The 20,057-nt window shown below is 33.7% G+C and overlaps 4 protein-coding genes across 6 annotated transcripts; 2 read left to right on the top strand and 2 right to left on the bottom strand.

The window, feature by feature from the left end:
• Positions 1-354: 354 nt before the first annotated feature.
• DNApol-epsilon255 (DNA polymerase epsilon catalytic subunit 1) lies at positions 355-8,768 on the top strand. The gene is made up of 18 exons (XM_018544754.1): positions 355-440; positions 512-632; positions 710-928; positions 1,052-1,281; positions 1,389-1,629; positions 1,746-2,062; positions 2,127-2,373; positions 2,480-3,032; positions 3,138-3,579; positions 3,724-3,961; positions 4,032-6,617; positions 6,781-6,947; positions 7,038-7,326; positions 7,406-7,489; positions 7,581-7,843; positions 7,977-8,109; positions 8,185-8,396; positions 8,465-8,768. Exons 1-18 carry the CDS (start codon positions 355-357, stop codon positions 8,766-8,768), a joined length of 6,732 nt encoding a protein of 2,243 aa, XP_018400256.1.
• A 111-nt stretch (positions 8,769-8,879) lies between these two features.
• Positions 8,880-10,260, bottom strand: LOC108777793 (ATP synthase, coupling factor 6). The gene is made up of 4 exons (XM_018544755.1): positions 10,165-10,260; positions 9,655-9,800; positions 9,124-9,254; positions 8,880-8,994 (listed from the first exon to the last, which is right to left on the bottom strand). Exons 2-4 carry the CDS (start codon positions 9,792-9,794, stop codon positions 8,963-8,965), a joined length of 303 nt encoding a protein of 100 aa, XP_018400257.1. The 5' UTR covers positions 9,795-9,800; positions 10,165-10,260; the 3' UTR covers positions 8,880-8,962.
• A 640-nt stretch (positions 10,261-10,900) lies between these two features.
• Positions 10,901-13,682, top strand: eIF3d1 (eukaryotic translation initiation factor 3 subunit d1). Its single transcript, XM_018544750.1, has 3 exons — positions 10,901-11,166; positions 11,249-11,294; positions 12,106-13,682. The coding sequence occupies exons 1-3, from the start codon at positions 10,990-10,992 to the stop codon at positions 13,569-13,571; spliced, it is 1,689 nt and encodes a 562-aa protein (XP_018400252.1). The 5' UTR covers positions 10,901-10,989; the 3' UTR covers positions 13,572-13,682.
• Positions 13,683-14,062: 380 nt separating this feature from the next.
• On the bottom strand, positions 14,063-19,897 carry LOC108777800 (L-allo-threonine aldolase). 3 transcript variants are annotated; one of them, XM_018544766.1, is made up of 5 exons: positions 19,881-19,897; positions 16,578-16,734; positions 15,675-15,792; positions 15,184-15,267; positions 14,063-15,001 (listed from the first exon to the last, which is right to left on the bottom strand). In XM_018544766.1, exons 2-5 carry the CDS (start codon positions 16,629-16,631, stop codon positions 14,103-14,105), a joined length of 1,155 nt encoding a protein of 384 aa, XP_018400268.1. In that variant the 5' UTR covers positions 16,632-16,734; positions 19,881-19,897; the 3' UTR covers positions 14,063-14,102. The 3 variants fall into 3 exon arrangements, with proteins under 3 accessions (XP_018400268.1, XP_018400266.1, XP_018400267.1); XM_018544764.1 differs by lacking the exon at positions 19,881-19,897 and adding an exon at positions 17,812-17,879; XM_018544765.1 differs by lacking the exon at positions 19,881-19,897 and having other exon boundaries at positions 16,578-16,854.
• Between the last annotated feature and the right edge of the window lie 160 nt (positions 19,898-20,057).

Raw genomic sequence — 20,057 nt, 5'->3', positions numbered from 1 at the left:
AAAGATTGTTAAAAGTATTTCTGTGATTTGTCGTTTTACTTATTTTCTCAATTTCGTAATTAAATACGCGGATATGATCGTAAATGATACATCAACTCGTAGACTTTCTACCGACAGAGTAAACTCTGATCCGCCAATCAGGAGACGAGTTCTTGAGAAGGTAGTGCTATATATAGAACTGTATTGAAAAAGGCGGGCTTCGATCAGCTGCGATAGCATGCAACAGGCAGACGTGTGATGACAGTTTGTACTTGTGATTTGTTGCTTTGAAAATTTACTCAATGTGATTACTTATTCGATTATTAGTATTTATCTGATATACATCGAAATATCATTTCATAGAGTATCTTTAAAATGGAAACTTTGCAAAATACTGGAGCTTTCCGTCCGCCTAAAGCGGTTAACAAAAGAAATCCTAATCAAGAGGCCAATGCTCCAGGGTATGATGATCTTGGTGCTTGTCCTTGTTTGATTTTATCGCAGTCTCCCTTCTAAATTTTTAATATTTCAGGGAAAATGCATTGGGAAAATTGCTCGAGATCAAGGAAGATATCAAAATCGATGCTATATATGGATTTCGTCGAGTCACCGACTCGAAAGAGAGGATAGGATTTTTGCTTAATATGCATGCGGTAAGAAAGATTGAAAGAAATGACCGTATAATTTCTTTTACATAATTAATACAAGATTGTTATATATTTTTGTGTAGACAGAGATCGTAGAAGATGATAAGCACATGTTGAGTGGAGTGGATTATTACTTTATCGAGGAAGATGCTACAAGGTTTAAAGTGTCATTACCGTTTTCACCATATTTTTACATTTTATGTCGTAAAGATACATTTGAGGAAGTGTCGACTTTTTTGTTTAAGAAGTATACAGGAATTTTGACAAAAATCGAGACAGTCTATAAAGAAGATCTAGACTTGGTAAAATGTGCTTTTAATCAATGTTAATTAGCTACTAACATGTTTTTAAAATTGATTCTGATAGTATCTTTTTCCTTTTTTTTATTATTCTTTTTATTTGTTTATTTTTTATTCTTATTCCAGCCTAATCACTTGATTGGTTTGAAACAAAAATACTTGAAGCTTTATTTTGCAAATATTATTGATTTAACAAAAGTTAAACGTGACATTATGCGTTTTGTTAGAGTTAATAAAGAACGAGAGAAAAGTAATACTTATTACACAGACATGTTAGCGACTACTTTACAACCAAATGAACAACAGGACAGTAGTAAACAAAGTTTAGATCACATGGATAATGTTCTTGATATTAGGTAATTACACATGTTTGTTTTTTAGTTTTTCCTTTTATTAATATTTATTTCTTTTTTAGCACTGTATTCCTTGATTTATACTAATATATTGAAATATGATTGTCTAGAGAATATGACGTACCTCATCATGTCCGAGTATCTATAGATGCTAACATTTTCTGTGGAATTTGGTATTCTGTAAAGAGCAGAGGAAGTGAACCACCTATAATCACGCGAAAGGAGGACATGATTGAACCACCCGAACCTATTGTATTAGCATATGATATTGAAACTACAAAATTGCCATTGAAGTTTCCAGACTCCAGTATCGATCAGATTATGATGATATCATATATGATAGATGGGCAGGTAATATATCTTGTTTTACAAAATAAATAGTAATTATCTCATTTAGCTTTTCAAATTATTAGATAAATAATTTCTGTTCTATTTTTTTTAAAGACAATTTATTACATTTTTTTTAGGGATACTTAATAACGAATAGAGAATTAATCTCTGCAGACATACAAAATTTTGAATATACACCAAAACCGGAATTTGAAGGTCCTTTTACGATATTCAATGAGCCTAATGAGAAAGCAGCTATTATAAGATTTTTCGACCATATTAATGCAATAAGACCGCATATATTTGTAACATACAATGGCGATTTCTTCGACTGGCCATTTGTCGAAGCTCGAGCTGCTATACATAATATGGATATGAAAGAGAAAATTGGTTTCTATAAAAATCGCGAAGGTGTTTACGTTAGTAGAGCTGCTATGCACATGGATTGTTTATGGTAAATATTCTGTGTGTGATTTTATAAAGAATTACAAATATATTTTTACCACAAAACATTTTAGTTGGGTAAAACGTGATTCGTATCTCCCAGTGGGTTCTCAAAATTTAAAAGCTGTCGCTAAAGCTAAGTTGAGATATGACCCAGTGGAACTTGATCCGGAAGATATGTGCAGATTAGCATCGGAAGAACCTGAAGTTCTAGCAAACTATTCTGTCTCTGATGCTGTGGCAACGTTTTATCTCTATCAAAAATACATTCATCCTTTCATATTTGCATTATGCACTATTATTCCTATGGAACCTGATGAAGTAAGAAAAATATTTTATATTACGTACATTAATTGATATTCTTTTCTTTGGTAATCTACATTTGAAATGATAATCTATATTTTGATTTTATTTGACTTATGTTTAGGTTCTCAGAAAAGGATCTGGTACACTGTGTGAATCACTTCTTATGGTACAAGCTTTTCAAGCTAATATCATATTCCCTAACAAACAAGAAACTGAATTAAATAAATTAACAAAAGATGGCCATTTACTGGATCAAGAAACGTATGTAGGTGGACATGTAGAAGCCTTGGAATCTGGTGTCTTTAGAGCTGACATTCCTTGCCGTTTTAAAATTGTGCCTAGCGCTGTAGACGAATTAATTAGTGGTGTAGAAAAAGCCTTAAAACACACGATACAAGAAGAGGAAAAAGTACCAATCGACATGGTTACGAATTTTGATGAAATAGTAAATGAAGTTAAGAGAAAATTGAAGGCACTTAAAGATCAACCTTTGAGATTAGAAAATCCCGTAATTTATCATTTAGACGTAGGCGCTATGTATCCTAATATAATTTTAACTAATAGATTGCAACCTTCCGCGATAGTAAATGAAATGGATTGTGCAGTGTGTGATTATAACAGGCCTGACGCTCTTTGTCAAAGACAGATGAAATGGATGTGGCGAGGCGAATACTGTAAGTTTGAGTATAAAATACTCAAATTATTTCGATCATTATTATTAAATTAATTTTGCTTTAAGATTTGTACTCTATTATATATTCGTGATTGATAATTTTTAGTGGCTGCAAGTTTGGGTGAATATCAAAGAATAAAACAGCAATTAGAAACTGAAAGATTTCCACCATATTTTCCTGGCGGTCCTAAGAGAGCTTTCCACCAATTGAACATAAAAGACCAAGCTACGTATCAAAAAAACAGACTCACCGAGTATTGTAAAAAGGCGTATAAAAAAGCGAAAATTACTAGAATGGAAGAGAGAACACAAACAATTTGTCAGAAGGAGAATTCATTTTATGTTGACACTGTGAGAGCATTTAGAGATAGAAGATATGAATATAAAGCGTTAACTAAAGTTGCTAAGCGACAAGTAGCAGCAGCAATCGCGCAAGGAGATGCGGCTGATATAAAGTCTGCAAAGAATAGAGAAGTTTTGTACGATTCTCTTCAGCTTGCTCATAAATGTATTCTCAATTCTTTCTATGGTTATGTTATGAGAAAAGGGTAAATATTAAAATGGATTATATAATATTAAGTAACAAAAGGAATATAACATTTTTATTATATTTTTTTACTATTATTATACACTCGAATTTATGATTTTTTAAAATCTCATCTTTTATTATTCACTTTTAAATTATATTACAGAGCACGATGGCATAGCATGGAAATGGGTGGCATCGTATGTTATACAGGAGCTCATATTATCATGAAAGCTAGAGAAATTATAGAACAGATTGGTCGCCCATTGGAATTAGATACTGATGGTATATGGTGCATATTACCTGCATCTTTTCCAGACTCTATTATAGTTCATACTACTCATGAAAAGAAATCGAAATTTACGGTCTCGTATCCGAATGCGGTCCTTAATTTCATGGTAAAAGTATGTATAAATGAACAAAAAAGTGTTTTTTTTTTTCTGGTAATTACTATATTTTTTATATTTTACATAGGATCAATTTACTAATGAAGTATATCATGAGCTTGTGGATAAAAATGATTTAACATATGAAATCAAAAGTGAAAATTCCATATTTTTTGAAGTTGATGGACCGTATCTAGCAATGGTGTTACCTGCTGCAAAAGAAGAAGGAAAAAAATTGAAGAAACGGTACGCAGTTTTCAATTTTGACGGTTCGCTAGCCGAACTAAAAGGATTTGAAGTAAAAAGAAGAGGTGAATTGCAATTGATAAAAATTTTTCAAGCTTCTGTTTTTGAATCCTTCTTAAAAGGAAATACGTTGGAAGAATGTTATGCTTCGGTTGCGAAGGACGCAAATTATTGGTTGGATGTACTGTATAGTAAATGTACGAATATGCCTGATTCCGAATTGTTCGAACTTATATCCGAAAACAAATCCATGTCGCGTAAATTGGAAGAATACGGTGCACAGAAGTCCACGTCGATTTCTACGGCTAAAAGATTAGCCGAATTCTTAGGTGACGAGATGGTTAAAGATGCAGGTTTAGCTTGTAGATATGTTATAGCGAATAAACCGCAAAGCGCACCAGTTACTGAGCGTGCGATACCGTTAGCTATTTTTCAATCAGAACCGGCTGTGCGAAGACATTACTTGAAAAAGTGGTTGAAGGATCCTACTTTATACAGTGATGATATAAGAGATATTTTAGATTGGAATTATTACATTGAGCGACTCGGAAGCGCTATTCAAAAAATAATCACTATACCAGCAGCGATGCAAGGCTTACCGAATCCAGTTCCACGAGTGCAACATCCACCATGGTTACATAAAAAAGTGATGGAGAAAAGTACATCACATCGTCAAAAAAAGATTACAGATATATTTTCTGTAGTAGATAAAAACACTTCACATGCGAACAGCGCCGAAGAGTCCTGTGATATTGAAGACCTCGCAAGACCATCCACTAGTTTCACTACCCCTATGCCGGTTGTTAACAAAAGGAAAAGGCAGCATTCAGATGAAGATGAGACAATCAGAGCCAAAAGTTGGAAAGAAGCTCTGGGTTCACCTCCTCCCAAAGGAACAACTAGAGAAGAGAGGCTCAAATGGTTGGAATTTCATAAGAAAAAGTGGGCCTTCCAGGCTAAACAAAGAAATCAGCATCGGAAGAAGAGAAGTAAGACTGACGAAACCGCTGGAATCGGTTGGGGAGTTATACGAAATACAAATACGTCTACTTTGACTGGCTTTTTGAGACGTGCTCAAAGGAAATTGTTGGAAACTCCGTGGCAAATCATTCAGCTATCGGAAACCGGTGAACCCGGCATGTTTCGATTGTGGATACTGGTCGACACACAGCTGCATCAAGTTCGTCTCGTAGTACCCCGAGTATTTTACGTAAACACTCGCAAAGCAAGACCCGATCCAGGACCTAACGAGCTCTGGAAAAAAAGTTTCAAATCTTTACCACGCTCTCGCCCGGTATACAACTTGTATCGATATTCTCTGCCAGAATCTCTATTTCAAGAACATAGTCGGGAGCTCTTAGAGGACTTAAATAAACCAGAAATTGAAGGAATCTACGAGACGCAAATGTCATTAGAATTTCGGGCCATATTGCAGTTAGGATGCGTATGTATAGTTGATCCGCGTGCTGCGCGTAAAGTAGTAGATGGAGCCGATACATTTACTCTAGATCAATTGGAATACAAGAGTATCGCTTTTCATCCTTACCTCAAACAAACCGAGCTGATCAACTATATATTTCTCTATCATCATTGGAGTTCAAACCGTCAAAGAGCAATATGGGGCTTATTCTTAAGCGCCAGTAGGAGAGCTCACATATTCGTCTTAGATTCAGTCGCTTCCAATCAACTACCGAACATGACTGCATTATACACGAACGAACGTAAAGCAATATTGGAAACAGATGGCAAAGACAATATAAGCAAATTGCCTGAAATAATGCAGTTTATGATACAAGCTGAAACAAACTTTCAACATGTGTGTCGTACGTTGCAAGCAGCCTTAACGACATATAAGAATGAAAACCACGGTGCTACAATTATTATTAATCAAACTGCTCTTGACAAGACTGTGTTAACAACAGAAATGCCACTTCTCAATGATTTTCCTCTCGTCAACACGAACGTGCGAGACGTTGAGAATCTGTACAGCACGTTAGAATGGCAGAAGATTGGCGCGAAAATGATGATCAATCACTACCTGAAGAGTCAACAGATCGTCGAATTAATTACAGAACAATGCCGATACTTTCATGCACCTGTTGGCAACATACCCGCAGATACTTCACTCTTTGGCGCCGATTTATTTTACGCTAGAAATTTGTACAGGAATAATTTTGTTCTGTGGTGTTCGCCCACGGAGAAACCCGATTTAGGTGGTAGCGAGAATGACGATAACAGGCTACTGATGGACTTTGAGGAGAGTTCGAGCTGCGCTGCGAATAATCCAGGCACATATTCTAGTGTTTGCGTCCAATTAGAAGTAGATTATTTGGCGGTTAGTGCATTGTTGCAATACAATCATATTCACGATATAGACGGAACTAGCACGTTCGTGGCATTTAACAATCAACAGCGTCCATCTGTTCAGGTCAGAGTTTTATACATTTATCAAAAATTACTATATTTAAAATTTGTTTTAAAAAAATGCACTCTAAATTAATTAACAGTACTTTTCAAAAATTGATTTACAATAATTTCTTTTTAAATAATATATATTATAACTATATAAATTATATTAAATTATTTTATAGGATATGGCAATGGGTAGTGATGCTGCAACAGTTATTCCCAGTTATGACGAAATCACTTTATGCAATCCGGCGTTTAAAATATTGCGAAACATGGTAAACACATGGTTGCTTGATGTATCTCTATATAAAAATGCATTCGCGGATTATCAATTGATCCATTTTTATCGGTATGTTATTACTATTCGTATTATTAATTATATTACTTAATTATATATTACTTTATATAAGCATGCATGAATATATTCGTATGATTCCAGGTGGCTAAGATCTTCAAATGCTTTGCTTTATGATCCTGCTCTACGCCGTACTCTACATACTTACATGAAAAAGTTATATATACAATTAATAGCACACTTTAAAACGTTAGGTTGTGTTATAGTTTTTGCAAACTTTAATAAGATTATTGTATGCACGAAGAAAAGGTCTGTGAGCGATGCTTTAGGCTATATAGAGTTTGTTGTTCAAACTATACAAAACAAAGAGCTGTTTCACAGTGTTGATATTTCTTGTGAACAATGTTGGGAATATTTAGTATGGCTTGACTTGGTATGATTCATCAATTATTTGATTCATAAGATGTCTTGTGTAACATTTTAATTATACATATATTTGAATTTTTCAACAGCATAATTACGCTGGTATTAAAGGACAGTCACCTAAAGATGATACGGAAAACGATGAGGATACTGAAAATGATGACGATGACACGGTAAATAGAAACATATTTATAAACATTTGTAGAAATTGTGCTGATAATGCTTTAACGATATTTTTCTACTTATTGAATTATTTGTATTTAGCTTCTAATCATGAATTGGAGTTTAATGGAATGCCTGCCTATAGAAGCAGGATGTCAAGCAAGTTTTAATGCTGTAGTAGCAGGATATATACGTGCAGTACATCAATGTATGCTTGAGAATGAAACCAATAACACTATAAGGCCAAGAAGAAGACGCAGCCAAAGTCAATCGTTTATAACACCACTTGGTTTAGGTGCATTGGAAAATACAGCCGAGTTTGCAAAAAAATTGATATCAGAAGAAATATCTCAAAGATTATTCCAGTATATATTTATCTATTTTACAGTCTTTAAAATTAATAAAGCTTTATATAAAGAGAGTGAAATAAATTTAATATTGATATTTTATGCTTGGAAACATTGATGATTTCAAGAGCATATTTCTTATTATTTACAGAATAGTTCAAAAGATACATCGAAATTTGACGGAAAAGACATTAACTCTCCAAGAATACCCTAATTTAGATATGAATGGAAAAGAAAGTATAAAAATTAATCCTGCACTTGAATTAATCAAAGCAGTATGCAAGGTAACATTCCTTTATAAATATTTCAAGAATATTTGAATTATTCGAGAGCTTAAACATTATCTGTGAAAATTTCAGGTTTTATCTCTGGATAAAGAGGTGGAGCATGAGGTTTACAACTTAAAAGCAAATCTTTTACGACTAATTGGAGTCGGCAGTTATAGCGATAATGTTGAGTGGAAGGAACCATGTATTTCTCTTGTTTTACCACAAGTTATATGCAAAGTATGCAATCGCACAAGAGATATTGATCTTTGCAAAGATGAATATTACACCAATGAAAATACCAAGTATGTTAAATATGAAAGTAATGTAATATTTAGATAAAGGTATATGTGCTAAAGATATATTATTGTAGGTTCATGTGGAAATGTCCTAACTGTGATGCATCTTACGACAATACAGAAATAGAATTTTCACTGATTGACAAATTGAATCGTAAAAGTATGGCTTACGTATTGCAAGATCTACAATGTCAAAAGTGTAAAGAGATCAAACGAGAAAACATGAACTTGTTATGTTCTTGCTCAGGCGAATATAATAATTTAATCTCAAGAGACGAAGTCACAAGCTATGTAAATATATGTAAATCTATAGCCACAAAATGTAAAATGAATATTTTAGCAGAGATAGTAGATAACACGAAACTGTTTACTAGTTAGTAACCAAATCAAGATTTTCTTCCTTTATGATAATTTATCACTAAATTTATAAATTTATTTTGTTTTGGACTTAGGTTTAAAAAAAAACAGAATGAAATAATTTATAGCTGTATATATTTTTAAGATGACTTACTTAATATTTAATAGTTCAACAGTACATGAATGTCCTATGACACATATCGATATATGCATATTCACTTTTTAACACTCGTCTCTATAGGTGGATCTAAAATAAAATATAGTATATATTAAATTGTTTTCGCTATATGTTTATATATTTGTATGTATACGCAAAATTATAACAATTTTTTTTTCAATATAAAACAAATATCTATCTGAAAAACATGTAACTTACCAACAAATTTAAACTGAGGAAATTGCGTCATATCTACTCCTGGACCACCACCATATTGTATGCTAAGTTTTTCTAATTCAGATTCTCGTTCTTTTGTAATTTCTGGACTGGGATCAACTAATTTCCCACCTCTTTAAATAAAAAAAAATTTTTTATACCATTTAACATTATTTTAGACATCTTGACATAACATAAAAATACACTAGTTAAATATTTAATGATCTGATTTATTCGTTCCATCTTGATATTTTGTAGCTATGTAAAAGATTCTTAACTCTTCTAATTTTATTTTTAATTAGAGACAAATATATTTGAGTAGAATACAAATTATTGTTCTGATTAATAATGTTGTCTTTTCTAAATAGAACAATACAATAATGAACAAACACAAATAGAATAAACATAGATAGTTCTTTTAGTTTCTTTTACACTAAAAATTTAATTATATTATTTTTCCGTACTAGACATAAATAATATTCGTTACAAAAATGTTTCTCAAAAAAATTGTTTAATCTGGAAAAGTATACTTACACGCTTTTTGACTTGTATTCTCGGAGTTTGTCAAGGAACAGCTGTTGTATGGGATCAACTGCTTTCTGTAAAGCAGGAACGTTGGTATTGATGTTACGCTTAATAGTTTTCGGCACACTAGTAAGACGTGATCTCAGCATGATTGCCTAAAAAATAAGTCACGTATAATTTTAGGGGAGAATATCTATGTTTTTGTCATCAATGAGTAATTTTTCTTTCTTATGCAGCAAGCGTAAATTATCTAATTAATCTCAATTACACATTGAGATAATTACAATTTTTGAACTATAATTTTTTCTATCTTGTTGAATTTCGTCAGAATAAAAATTAATCGTCTTTCGGACGTCTCTTACGTAATAAATGCAATAACATTTGTTGGTTATACCCATTCAAAATAGGTTAAAATAAATTGAATATATTATTCGTTCATTCAGAAATAAAAACAGATGGCAATACATTAAAAAAATTACACATTACGCGTGTACGTTAATAAATAGTTAATGTATTTACTTTTATGTTTAACACGTATACACAACTCCAAATTTTCTTCACAAGACAATCACTGACAACACTGAATGACTGAAGCAGAAGCTAACAGCTTTGAAAGACGAGATGGCGAGAGTGGAAAGTAAAAGGATTCCATGAATTAAATATTATGCTTGTTCTTTTTGCCTACACTGTGGGCACAGTGCAGAGAAAAAAAAAGGCCTATTGATAAAGGTATGCAATTTTTCGAAATTTTGTAAAAAAATAAATTGAAATATAAACTTAGCGCATAATATTTAAAGTAATAAAAAGTAGTCAATATATAAATATAAAATAATAATCTTAATTATGGAGCAATGCACAAAGAATGAATTTTTATAGTTATGCGTATATTTTTATTAATTGAAAGCAATAAATTCAATTGCTTTTTCTATATTATATTTTTTCTTTATTTTTTCTGAATATTTAATATAAATATCAGAAATAATTCTTGAAGTCGGTCGAATATTAATTGTTAATCGTATTATTTTTATATATATATATTTTACCACATAGATTAAGTTCAATATGGATTTAATTATCTTCCTTTTTTTAGGAAAAGATAACAAATCGAAATTAAAGAGCTAATTGAATATTAATCGAAGTCGCTCTATAGTGATTTTGATGTTGCCTAAGTTTTCTCATGGATAAATGGATTGACAGCACTGCGATGCAGCAAACGAGGAAGATGGCGCGGACAGGATTTCCGGTAACTCCGGAGGTGGAGGTGGACTGGTGGAGCGCGGTGGATTGTCTCATTTGTTCGTGTCTCGTCTTGCCATCGATGTGTAACGAACATCGAGCATCGGCATGACGGACGCAGACGTAGTGGTGCTGGACGATCCTGCCCAGAAGGAGGAAGTTGCGGCGCACTTCCAGGCGCCGGCGATTCAGCACAATCCGGACGGCTGGGGTCCCTGCGAATTGCCGGATCAATTTAAGGACATTCCTTACCAGCCATTTTCGAAAGGCGACAGATTGGGCAAGGTGAGTGTTGCCGAGGCTTATTCGACCTTTTATTTTCTTCTTCCAAAACCGCGCTTAACTATCAGTTTGCTGTTTTCCGTAGATCTCGGATTGGACTACGCCTGCTTTCCAGGACAAAAAGTTCCCAAGTACGTATTTCGCTTTATCACTCACGTGCGTTTAACCTCAAAGATCGGGAGACTTTGATCTTGAAATGCGTTCCATATCGCGCATGATATGAAATGTTAAACTATTTGGTGAGCAACAAGGATAAACCATGCATAATGCGCACCATGCGAGAAACGGAACGCATCCTTAGGCGGGAGTCTTGTTGGCATTTTTACGTCATATGTTATCTTTAATTGAAGACGATGGACTCTATTTGTGTTCATCCCTAAGATTGAATCTGGAACAAGATTTGACAGATGCATACGTGTCAAATGCTTGTCATATATTGGCTCAAATTCTAATTAATATATACATAGAATTATTTTATTTTTATTACCTTTATCTAGGTATATAATTTTTTGTATCATATAAAATCTGACAGAACAATAACAAATATTTTAATATAACAATTAATAATTTTGTTTTTTAAATGTTATCTATGACCAAAGTTCTGTCAAATAGAATAGATACTTATTAACATTTTTGTACCATTCATTTAAAAAAGTTTTTTCTCCATATTGAATAACAGGCAAAAAAAGAGATGAATAATAGTGAAAAAAGTTTAGCTAAACTGAATAAATTTTAGATTCAATATATTTATTTTAAACTTATAATATATCACTTACAATATATTATTGTCACATTACATATAAGATGTACAACTATTGGAAGATTTTTTTGATGTAGCATGTTTTTTGTATTACATCTGAAAATTTAATCCATTTTTTTAATTTACAATTAGTATAATTATGTATATATATAAAATTAATATTAATATTGCTATTTTTGTAGACAAATATACATCGCAGTTTGGTTCAGGCAGTCAATATGCCTATTATCACGATGAAGATGAAACCACCTTTCATTTGGTGGACACCACCCGTGTGCAGAAGCCACCGTATCAACGTGGCCGCTTCCGTCACAATCAGCGCAACTTGCGTGGCCGCGGTGGTCAACGTGGTGCATTGAGTCAGATGCAGCAGCTAGGAAAGCTCAAATTGCGAGAACGAGAGCGTAAAGGACAAGCGAAGCGTTGGGGTAGGCAACAAGGTCTACGCAATCATAAGAATCAGCCGCCTATCAAGATCCGAGATGCTTCTGTAACAGTACGACCTGACTGGATAACCATCGAGGAAATGGACTTTCCTCGATTGGCTAAGCTCTCGTTGCCTGGTGTGAAAGATGGCGAAGATATATCATGCTGCGGCTCGCTTGAATATTATGACAAAACGTACGATCGCGTAAACGTCAAAAGCGAGAAGCCGCTACAGAGAATCGATCGTATTTTCCACACGGTCACAACTACCGATGATCCAATAGTTCGAAAATTATCGAAAACTGAGGGCAATGTATATGCCACTGATGCGATCTTGGCTACAATTATGTGCTGTACACGTAGCAATTATTCGTGGGACATCGTCATTGAAAAGATTGGTGACAAGCTGTTCTTTGATAAAAGAGATAACACCGAGTTTGATCTTTTGACCGTAAACGAGACTAGCGTCGAGCCGCCACAGGACGATGGAAATTCGTTGAATTCACCCAGAAATTTAGCCCTCGAGGCGACTTTCATCAATCACAATTTCTCACAGCAGGTGCTGAAATCAAATGAATCACGATACAAGTTCGAGGAAGGGAATCCATTCATTGCTGAGGAAGAAGAGAGCGATGTGGCCAGTGTGGCTTATCGTTATCGTAAATGGGATCTTAACAATGGCATAGTACTTGTTGCCCGATGTGAACACGATGCCGTGATGCAAGGTCCAAACAATGAAAATCAATTCCTGACGATCAAAGCGTTGAACGAATGGGATTCGAAGCTGGCTAATGGAGTCGAGTGGCGTCAGAAGCTAGACACGCAACGTGGCGCGGTTTTGGCTAACGAATTGCGCAATAACGCCTGTAAACTCGCCAAATGGACGGTTCAGGCGTTACTAGCCGGTTCGGATCAGCTGAAATTCGGATACGTATCACGTGCCATAGTGCGAGACTCAAGCAAACACGTGATTCTCGGTACTCAGCAGTACAAACCGAATGAATTTGCGACGCAAATTAATTTGAACATGGACAACGCATGGGGCATCCTAAGATGTATCATCGACATTTGCATGAAGCAGAAGGATGGCAAATATTTGATAATGAAGGATCCAAACAAGCCTATGATTCGATTATATGATATTCCTGATAATACCTTTGAAAGCGAAGGCGAGGAAGATGAGGATGACGATGAGCCTGTTAATGATGCGTTTCAAAGTTAACAACCTCCACATTAATTATACTTACGCTCGTCATTAATCTGCAATAGATTGCTTTTAATAAATTTTTGTGGAAACAAAAGTATTATAAAGAAAATAAATGACAAGATTTCAATACAATATTTGATTCATGGAATTTTATTAGTCAAATACTTTTTGATACAATTAATTAATAAAAATTCAGACATTTTGATTAATAGATATACATACGAAAATTTTATCTAGGAATATGTTGTAAGATACATTATTTAGTATTTATTCAAACTATAATGTGACTTATTATAAATGTATAACAATACAGTGAAAGAAAAATATTTTTCAAGCAGATTTTAATTTTCAAATTTATTTTTTTTTATTTGTAACTGTATTTTTTTATTAAATTTTAAAATAGAAGTATTATGCTATTATCAACGTTAAAAATTTAATCATTAAAACTTTCATTTAATATAGATATATTTTAATATACATTAAAGTAAATATTTTATACTTCGAGGTTTTTTAATTTATTGTTCTTAAAGAATTTTGTGAAAAAATTTAAATTGTTACTTGAGGATCCAATTCTTTGATTACATATCTTAATTTACGAATAGCATTATTCATCATCGTATCATCGACATCACAATGAAGAACTATTCTAAGCAAATTTTCCTTAACAGCCATACATCTGACTATAATCTTGTCGTCTTCACAGGAATCTTCCGGTTTGTCGTTGTTTACTTGGAGGAGCCTCTTCATGAGAGTCGCGGCGGAAACGCCACTGTTGGTATTCACATTCACGAATACCATGTTGGTATGGACGGTATTCAGATTTACACTAAATATTTTAGAATTCAATTCATGGATCGCCTTCGCGATAATCGATGCTCTTCTGTGATCCTCTACTAGTCGTGGTATTGTCTCCAGAGCGACGATTCCGGCCGCGGCGATCACACCGACCTGTCGCATCGCACCACCTAGCACCTTGCGCCTTCTTTTCGCGTTAGCGATGAAGCTCGTGCTTCCACAGAGCAAGGATCCGATAGGAGCACCCAATCCTTTGCTCAAGCAAAAACTAACTGAATCGAATGGAGCGACTATATCCTTCGCCGAGATCTTCGACGCAATCGAGGCATTCCACAGTCGCGCGCCATCCAAATGCATTTTAAGATTATACTTTTTCGCTATTACCGCCAATTCTTCGATCCACGATTGAGGTATGACCTTTCCATTTAGTGTATTTTCTACCATGACGAGTTTCGAGACCGGTTCGTGTATCCGATCCGCGCGAATCGCTCTTTCAAAGCCTTTTAGATCGAACGTACCATCATCGTTGTTGGGCAAGATATGGAAGCTCGCACCAGCTATCTGCGCCGCACCAGCTTGTTCATGAAGGAACACATGCGATTGGTTTCCGCAGTACACTTCACTGCCACGCACATCGCAATGATTCATAACTGGAAGGAGAAAAAAGACAGTTAGTAAATTTTCTTTAAATGCATCCAACGAAAAATTTTATAATTTGAATATGAAAAGATCTTTCTTCACATTTTTCATAATCAATTAAATGAACAAAAATAAATTCGTTAATCTTTTAATCTTGAGTTCAAAAGAAGATGCGAGATATTTCAGCTCTTACCAGCGATCAAGTTCCCCATAGTGCCAGAGCTAACAAAAAGTGCATCTTCTTTTCCAAGTAACGTCGCAGCCTTCTTTTGTAATTCTAAAAAAAAATATAAACTGATCAACCAATAATATATAAGAGCAAATGAAATATAACTATAATTTATTAAAAGAAAAAGTGAATAAAAAGAGAAAATCATTATAGAAGTTTGGCATTTTAAACAGGACATACAAATTACCAAATCTCGAGTTGAAATAATGTTTTTTATAAGAAATAAAATTGATTGTGAAACCTGAAAAAAGTGGTTTTGAATAGGAAAGTAAAGTCAATGACATATACAATGTTTATTTTCTTATTTGCTAGCGGGATTAAATTCTTGTCACAATATTGGCTACAATGCTGACATCGTTAGTTTAATATTTACATTTTTTTAATTACGTGATACACACATGATTTAACAGACACGTCCTTTCGATTTACAATCTAAAATCAAATGTTTTCGCTACCTTTTACTGTAGGGTCTTCTTCAAAGACATCATCTCCAACTTGCGCTTCAAACATAGCTTTTCTCATTGCCTCATTCGGCTTCGTAATCGTGTCGCTTCGTAGATCGACGATAATGGCCTAGTAATCATATACTTAACTTAGAACGATCTCCACGAAACATAACTCGAATTTCAATGAAATATATCCTACTGCCTTTTCATCTTCGAAAATATCTCAAGGACGCAGATTTGTTTACAATACACTGTGTACTTCCCCATGCATGCGATAAGCATGACGTAATTACAATAATATACCTATTCTCTCATGGACGTTATTCAAATTATATAGGATATAATGAATAGTAATGAATTAAATAAACCGTGCCGATTAAATTTATTAATCTATGGTGAGAGATAGAACATAAAATCATGATGATAAATGTAAAATTAATTACCGGGAAATAGAGAGCTAAGAATAAACGCAGTTATTCATGCGTATAATTAATAAATGTATTTAATCAAGAACGATTTTACATTGAATTCGCAAGATCGTTCTTGATTACATTTGTTAATTATACGCGTGAATAACTGCGTTTATTCTTAGCTCTCAATTGCCCGCTAATTAATTTTACATTTACTATAATTGTTTTAAATCTCGAGAGTTCAATTTATTTTATATTATTGAACATAAAATCGTAATATCATAGGTCATACACATTATGATTTTATATGTCATGGAATATGATGTTACAAGCAAATTTATAAATGCCGAACGAAGTCATAATCATGTCCTTATTCATGCCACCATTATGATTCTATGTTTTATATATATTAATATTATTGTGACTTTTGTATTTCACTTAGAGAAAGAATTATGTAAATAGACGTAGTAAAAGAACTGGACGCTGTTTCTTTTTTACTTACATGATTTTGTTTCGCGTAATCATGAATGCCTTCATTTACTGCACCATATGACATCCTGCTGGTCGGATTAACTGTGATCAACGTTGATGGACGCGTCGAGTTAACTGAGTACGATTCTGTAGGATGCCGCGCTTATATACACCGACTTTGTATTTATCTGCTGATATCAACATTCATGCGTAGTAACGTATATCATGACGTAAACGAAAAAAAAAAACATTAAGCTAATAGTTTACATATAATATTTATGATACGCTTACATATTAATAGAAAGATAAAACAGAAATTGTTGAAATAGAAATAAAGTGACATAATTATTGTGTTTTATAAACGTAATAACGATGGAATTATTCATGTCTAAAGGATCATATAAGTCTGTAAAAGTTTATGTATAGATTTTCGACAAAAGGTGATAAGGCGAAAATATAGAAAGAATGTCGAGAATTTAATTTTTATTTTAGAATATTTTTAACACTGACTTGAATTCAAATTTCAGCTAATTTATTTTAAAATATTTTAAATGTAAAATGAATTTATATGAAATTTTATATTTATTATTATACTAAATAATTAAATATTCAGTTAACATGTATGATATTTTGTTACGACGATTTCAAATTTATATTTAATTGGAAATTACGTGTAAGATATAATAGTTAAATTTTGTTCGATATCCACTTGATATTATAATTTTTTCGAGATAATTTCTGTGATAAGAGTATTCCAGCGATAAGATATTATCGCATGATGTCAATAATAAATTCGCTAGTACATGCAAATACAAAAATGCTGAAGATAAAGGTAGATTAGTAGATCTAATACTTTATTCGCTTCTTCTTTTACAGCCTTAACTGGAAGTATAAAACACTCAGTTTTGTTTTATTTTGTTAGTTGGGAAAAGCGGTAATATATATATTATATATACATATATAAACGAGATTAAAAAAATATTAAAAAATTGTTATAAAAATGAATATTTTTCAATACACTTTTTAAATTTAATTTTTGTTAGATATACAACATTTAATTATGTCAATCTTATGTTTCATACTTATAATAGCAAAGAGGCGAGACGCTGTATTCCGAAATGGATTCAAATCGAGCAATAATTTAATGAAAAAGATATGTGTAAGTCGAATAAACGTTTTAAGCTAATATAAATAATATTTGTTAGGATCATAATTAGTAGCAGTTGATTGTTAAGAAGTTTGAAAAATATTTTATCTACACTCACAATGACTGTGCCAATGCAACTAATTGGCAAGTGCTGGCGAGTAAAATGTTGGACAGGTCTGACTAGGTCTGACATCATGCATTAACATAGTTGTTTTTATTTATTCCTGCACTTAACGACACTAGAACTCTCTTTCGTCAAACATCAAACATAATATAGCTATCTCACTTTAAGTTCTAAAAGTGTACACTAGTTCAGCCACGGAAAACAGACTTTATAAATAGCACAACATGAAATAACGTGAAGCAACGTTTTCTAAGGTCGCATCGATAACTGAAAATTCTTATAGTGTCTGATTAAATTTAGCTCGAGTAATTATAATAACAATAAACAATTTCAACCATGCTCTGACAATTGATTTATCAAGTGATATTTACGATATAAATATGGATAGAATCAATTCTTTGTTTAAAATACATGAAAGCAAAGATTAGAATAATAATTAATACGTTAAACAGAGGGCGAATAAGAGTCAAATTACAATTTAAAATCTAAATCTGATAATTTATTCTAATATTATATATTGCGAAGAATATCATGTAATTTTTGGCGTTTCGTCCTGGTTTCCACTACCCTGATAGCAAAGCCTGCGGAAACAGATTTGGAGCAGAACCTGCTGATAATGTTCGATTGCAAATTGGCAACAAATTGTAGACAGAGTCTGTATTGTCAGCAAACTCTGTTCGGCTTTTGCTACCAATCTGCTGACATGCTGTCAACGTCTGCTGACAAAAACATGTCAGCAGACGTTGACAGCAGTTTGGCAGCAGTTTATTACCCTGATAGCAAAATGATGCCAATTTGCGCGCAAATTGGCGGCAAACTCGATCAGATCTTGACTACAAAACCGTAGCCATCTGCGTCCGCATTTGGCTATGGATTTGGCGACAACATTTGCTGACACGTTTTGCAGCAGATTGGTGACAAAAACCGAGCAGAGTCTGCCGACATGATCTGACAGCAGATTGGTAGCAAAAACCGAACAGAGTCTGCTGACAATATTTGGTAATACGCAGACTCTGTCTACAATTTGTTGCCTTTCTGCAATCAAAAATTGTCAACAAACTCTGCTCGGTTTTTGCAACCAATCTGCTGCAAAACATGTCACTGTCAGCAAATGTTGTCGCCAAATGCGGACGCGGATGGCTACGGTTTTGTAATCGGTTTTGCTATCAGGGTACTGAATCTCATCAGTAAGGCATTGTAGTGGAAGCCTATACCTTATACGCCTTTTGGTAAGTTATTAAATCGAGATTCTATTATAAAGAAAAAGATTGGAAATTTAAATGGCAATTTCTAGTTAGAATTTCTATTGTACTATCAATTCTGTATGTCGAAGTTCGAACTAATCGTCGATTAACGTTTATAACATTATTTATATAAATTCGCTATCCATGTAGATAAATTTACTTCTTATGATATTGATTTAATATAATTTATATCGAATATAAATATGTATTAATTTTTTTTCTAAAACTAGAAAAATATAAGAAATCAGGTTTATAAAATTAACCTGAATTTGACTTACATCTTATATTTTTTTTTTCTAGTTTTAAGAATTAGTAAACTTTGAGTAAAGTTAGTAAATATATTCATTTTGATTGAGGTAGAAAAAAAGGTGGACATTAGTTAATCAAAGATTATTAGTTGAGAGGAGTTAAGTCAATATAGTGCAAGTTTAAATAAATCGAATGCTTGGAAATTGTTTCATAGACAATCGATTTATTTGGCCTCGATTCGAGTTCGATAAGTCGGACCTAATTCAACCTGAAATTAGACGAGAGTATTTGTATCAAAATTCGTATGTTCCTAGCGTCTAGTGAAGTCGTTCGAGAGCGGGAGGGTGTTCTGATTGGGACGTGCGAGTCGATCGAGAAAGGAGTGGGGAGCAGGAGACGAATGTGGCGCGGTGCCGCAGGCGGTCACGCTCGACGAGGATCGTCGTGGATCGTCGGCAGTTGTGATCGGCGCGGTCGAGAGACGTGTGAGTCGAGAGGTAGCGAGGTAAACGGGAAAGCAAAAGGGAGAGGATAGAGAGCGGTTCGCTACGAGAGTAAAAAAGCTCGCACCCGCACAGATCCGTTCTTGTTACATGTGCGATCTGCCGTCGCTGGCCGTCGCCGGTGCGACAACATTTTCGAAAGCACGGAGGGCGAGTCCGTCCGTAGCAGTGGTAGTGGTAGTCGTGGTAGTGGCGGCAGTGCTGGTGGTGGTGGTGGTGGTGGTGTAGTATTTGATAGTGGCGG

The sequence above is a fragment of the Cyphomyrmex costatus genome, unplaced genomic scaffold, assembly GCF_001594065.2.
Source record: "Cyphomyrmex costatus isolate MS0001 unplaced genomic scaffold, Ccosl1.0 scaffold467, whole genome shotgun sequence".
In the NCBI taxonomy this organism is placed as follows: Eukaryota; Metazoa; Arthropoda; class Insecta; order Hymenoptera; family Formicidae; genus Cyphomyrmex; species Cyphomyrmex costatus.
This window is presented reverse-complemented; position numbering and strand designations above follow the sequence as displayed.

Coding starts and splice junctions, on each gene's coding strand:
- DNApol-epsilon255 (XM_018544754.1), top strand. CDS start 355: ATGGAAACTTTGCAAAATACTGGAGCTTTCCGTCCGCCTAAAGCGGTT. Junction 6,618..6,780: donor AACAGCGTCCATCTGTTCAG/GTCAGAGTTTTA, acceptor ATTATTTTATAG/GATATGGCAATGGGTAGTGA. Junction 8,397..8,464: donor TACACCAATGAAAATACCAA/GTATGTTAAATA, acceptor ATATTATTGTAG/GTTCATGTGGAAATGTCCTA.
- LOC108777793 (XM_018544755.1), bottom strand. CDS start 9,794: ATGCTGAGATCACGTCTTACTAGTGTGCCGAAAACTATTAAGCGTAAC. Junction 9,255..9,654: donor GAATACAAGTCAAAAAGCGT/GTAAGTATACTT, acceptor TTTTATTTAAAG/AGGTGGGAAATTAGTTGATC. Junction 8,995..9,123: donor TCCTCAGTTTAAATTTGTTG/GTAAGTTACATG, acceptor ATTTTATTTTAG/ATCCACCTATAGAGACGAGT.
- eIF3d1 (XM_018544750.1), top strand. CDS start 10,990: ATGACGGACGCAGACGTAGTGGTGCTGGACGATCCTGCCCAGAAGGAG. Junction 11,167..11,248: donor AAGGCGACAGATTGGGCAAG/GTGAGTGTTGCC, acceptor TGTTTTCCGTAG/ATCTCGGATTGGACTACGCC. Junction 11,295..12,105: donor CCAGGACAAAAAGTTCCCAA/GTACGTATTTCG, acceptor CTATTTTTGTAG/ACAAATATACATCGCAGTTT.
- LOC108777800 (XM_018544766.1), bottom strand. CDS start 16,631: ATGTCATATGGTGCAGTAAATGAAGGCATTCATGATTACGCGAAACAA. Junction 15,793..16,577: donor ATTACGCGAAACAAAATCAT/GTAAGTAAAAAA, acceptor TATGATTACTAG/GCCATTATCGTCGATCTACG. Junction 15,002..15,183: donor TATGGGGAACTTGATCGCTG/GTAAGAGCTGAA, acceptor TTCTCCTTCCAG/TTATGAATCATTGCGATGTG.